General features: G+C 52.5%; 1 protein-coding gene across 1 annotated transcript; it reads right to left on the bottom strand.

Moving 5' to 3' along the window:
* Positions 1-967: 967 nt before the first annotated feature.
* On the bottom strand, positions 968-3,286 carry LOC123644145 (spermatogenesis-associated protein 31D4-like). The gene is made up of 2 exons (XM_045560299.1): positions 3,216-3,286; positions 968-3,074 (listed from the first exon to the last, which is right to left on the bottom strand). Exons 1-2 carry the CDS (start codon positions 3,284-3,286, stop codon positions 968-970), a joined length of 2,178 nt encoding a protein of 725 aa, XP_045416255.1.
* Positions 3,287-3,828: the final 542 nt, after the last annotated feature.

Here is a 3,828-nt window from a genome sequence, read left to right as displayed (position 1 = left end):
GATTATTGGGTCAATAATGACATTGAGATGGAAATCAAAAGACTCCTTCAACTGAATGACAGACAGGACACAAGCTGTCAGAATTTGGGGGATTCATCAAAAGCATTCCCAGGGGGAACATTCATACCTTACAGGCCAACATCAAAAAGTCAGAAAGAGCACAAAATAACAACCTAATATCACATCTCAAGGAACTAGAAAAGGAAGAGCAAACCAAACCCAAAGCCAGCAGAAGAAAACAAATGACAAAGGTCAAACAGAACGAAATGAAATGGAACAGGTTTATTACCAGGAAGCTTTCCAACTCGATGGTTGTAGAGACATTACTAGATACTTATTGAAGAGCACAGAGCTCCTCTAACTTGAATATCTCCCCGGACCTGTTGAGTGTGGGAAAATGTTCTGAATTCTTCATCCTTTTGCCATGAGGCCTTTCTATGCCATGGCTGGGAGTGACTGTCTCATCCATTGGCTCCTGTCCAGCACCAGCTTGCCTTGTGGGGGCTTCGGCCTGTGTGTATTGGTGGGCACATTCTGCTTCTGACTCTCCCTGTCTACACTGCTGTCAGGGGGAAGGAAGAGTCTGTCTGCCGTCCGCAGTCGTCTGGACATTCTTGGTAAGCTCACGGTGGGTATCAGAGAGTGACTGTCTTAGGGCTGCCTGTCCTCCTTTGCCCACAGGTGAGGTGGCAGGGAGGAGATGATCCAGGCTGGGGAATGAATTAAAAGCTCTAGAGCTTCTTTTAAGGGGCCTGGAAACTCCATCTTTGGAATCCACCCCAGAAACAAGGTTGTCTGAAGCAGCAAAGTTAGACAGAGAAAGAGACTTGAATGAGTCCTTTTTCAAGTTGAAGATTTCCCTGGATTCGAGGACCTTGGTGGGAAGACCCCATGCAGCCCTCATATGAAAATTTTTAATATGAGTTTCCAACAACTCTTTCTTGCTTGGGTCAAGGAAGCCAGCCTCCTAGGAGGGATTCAGGTAGGGGTCCACACCCACCGCTGCTGCCGAATTTCCATGTCTTGTTTGGCTGTGAGATTTCTGGGGAAGAGGCATTGTGTGCTTGGTAGGATGCCATGAATTACGCACAGTCCCAGAATCCTGGCCCTCATTGATGTCCTCAAATTTCTGGCTAAGTGGTACCAGCAGGGCGTTTTCAAGTTGTTTTGGACCCAGGCTCACACTTGAGGCCCTTGAATTATTCCTTGACAGGCTCCTCGTGTGACTTTCTAGGTTTTCCACTGAGTTGGAGCCCAGACTCTTATCTGAAGACCTCTTTGGGTCACTCAATGGATGATGTTTTGGTCCATGCTCCAGGCTGTGTCCCCAACTCATCCTCATGTCCTTCCTTAGCGGGAGCTTATCCGAGCATCTGTCATGGAAGCTTCCTGATTGACTCAATCCAGAGTTTTCTGGACCTTCATTGCTCTGCCCTTTAAAGAAGGAGATCCATGAGAGTCCATAGTGGCACTTTGGCTTGGGTGTCTCAGGAACATCTCTGGAAGGATTCAGCAGTGACACAGACTCACGGACCCTGCAGGGCAGGCCCCAGCGGTGTTGGATGAGCCTCTTCCGAAGGTGGTGCTCTAGTTTCTTCCGCAGCTCACTGCTGAGAGGAAAGTCTCCAGGAAGGACAGAGATGGGAACATCAGCCTTGGAGGACTGGCCGCCCAGTGTAAGCTTGGGGGCTGGAGGACAAAACTCTTGCTGAGATTTCTTGGCCACAGAGGGTAAACCCCACACCGTCTCCTGTTCTTTCTGCCGCACGTTCCATTCCAGCTGGTGAATCTCTGATGGCGTAAGGCAGTGTGCCTCATTCTGGGGTTTGTGAAAACACACCCCACAGGGCCTTGTTTGGGACAGAGGTGCAGGTGACGGGATCGGCAGTGGGGGTGGGTGCTGGGACTGGGACTGGACCGGAGCTGCCTCAAAGGTCTTAGGGTGCAGGAGCTGCTGAGGCGCGTGCAGCTCCTCTGGTTTGTCTCTGCTGGTCCCCAAAGGAAGGGACACTGCCACGTCGTGCTCAGCAGCCCCTGGTGCTGACGTGTTTGCTGAGGAATTCCCTTGGTAGTCTGACTTACATTTCCTTGGAGGAGACCCCGTTTTCTTTTCCTTTTCCTTCCCCATCACGAAGTCCCTCCTAAAAGAGACGTTACCAGGTTCTACAAGGTGGGCTTCAGGGTCTCGCACAGAAGAGGCCTCAGAAGGGTGGGCAAGAAGCTCTTGCTTGAGACCACATCGTGACAAGTTGGAGAGGAACAAGTCCTTGGCATGAGGCTGCCACCAGGAGAAGTCTGAAGCTGCGAGGCTTGAAGGGTCAGTGCCTCCGGTGGCTGGCACCTGAGCGGTCAGTGCGTCAGCTCTGTCTGGAGAGGACGTCTCCGGACCAGGCTTCGCTAAGATGGAAGCTGGTTCAGGCCGAGCCCCAGTCAAGGTGCCATCTGGCAGTGGTGAAGCCGACAGGGTTTGCGGTGCATGATGACGCACGTGGGGGTCAGTGAGATCCACTCTCCAGGGTGAATTTTGTGCGGGGTTGACATCTTGGAGAAGGATGGGGTCAAATGCAAAGATGGTCTTTATAGACAAAGTGGTTTCTGCTTGGAGAACATGATCTGCTCCCAGAGTGCAGTGTGGTGGGAGAAGGGGAAAGGCAAGTGGCTGGGGTGGTGAACTGTGTACAGGGAATTTGGAATTCAGGGGAGGAACAGGAAGAGAGCCACCCAGTGGCGAGGGTGAAGGTAAGTCAGATGAGGGGGTCAGCAGGTCAGGTGAGAGAAGGGAGGGTGGGGGTGGAGAAGGCTGGGGCAGAGGGGCTGGTATGTGGTCTCCCGGAGGGCTTTCAGAGCTGGCAGAGGACAAAGTGTATGAAGACTCAGTAAGGGAAGTGGTAGACTCTGGGGATGACACAGAGGGAGCAGCGTCTTCCAGGGACGGCCGTCGCAATAGCACCTTCAAGATCTCAGCAGGGGTGGCATTGCACACGTCACAGAGCGGGTCTGGACATAAGAGCTGACGAAAACTCATGGGATCACGATGCTCACCCCAGGGGCTGCAGAAGACAGGAGGTACACAGCTGCAGCCAGGACCAGAACACGGGCAGGAGGGTCTGCTAGCCTAGCCGGGGTGGGGCCACCTGAAGTCTGCGGCCCCTCACCTTGCCCCACCCACAGCCTCACAGTACACTCTCTAGCCTCTCCCCAGGGCCTTCACTCACAGGCCCGTTCCCATGGCTACCCCTCCCATGGCTATGGCAGCTGCACTGAATCCCTGAAACGCATAGAACATGCTTTGAAAGGGACCAGGAAAGAAGAGGGAAGATTCATCACCTTGTCAGGAAAGAAATCAGGATCCTTTCCTCCTCGGCTCGTCTCTGGTGCAATCGCCGACCTGGGGAACCAGGAGATTAGGTTACAGCTGAGGGACGTAGAAACATGAGGATCACACAGGAGTCCCTTTATGGGAGACCCTTGGGCTATTAGACTCTGATCCGCAGACAAGGTCAATCAGGAGACAAGGTCAAATGGTCAAGAATAATATTAACAAGGTGCACGTGCATATGTGGCCTCATTACAAAGTACTTTCACAACATCCCACATGATGCTCAAAACCACCACATGAAGCACACACATTGGCAGTCACCTCAAAGAGGAATCTGAGCACCCAGGAAGTGAAATAACTTATACAAAGTCAGGAGACAGAAGTGCTGACTCCACCCAATCAGAAGCCCATCCTCAACATCTCATGTGGCCACCCACTGGGCAACAGCCATTGCCCACAGGCGGGCAGAGCAGGGACTCTGAGATGTGTCTCAGGTCCCATTGCCATTC

The sequence above is a fragment of the Lemur catta genome, chromosome 8 (assembly GCF_020740605.2).
Source record: "Lemur catta isolate mLemCat1 chromosome 8, mLemCat1.pri, whole genome shotgun sequence".
In the NCBI taxonomy this organism is placed as follows: domain Eukaryota; kingdom Metazoa; phylum Chordata; class Mammalia; order Primates; family Lemuridae; genus Lemur; species Lemur catta.
Note: the sequence above shows the minus strand (reverse complement) of the source record. Positions and strands in the feature narration are given on the sequence as shown.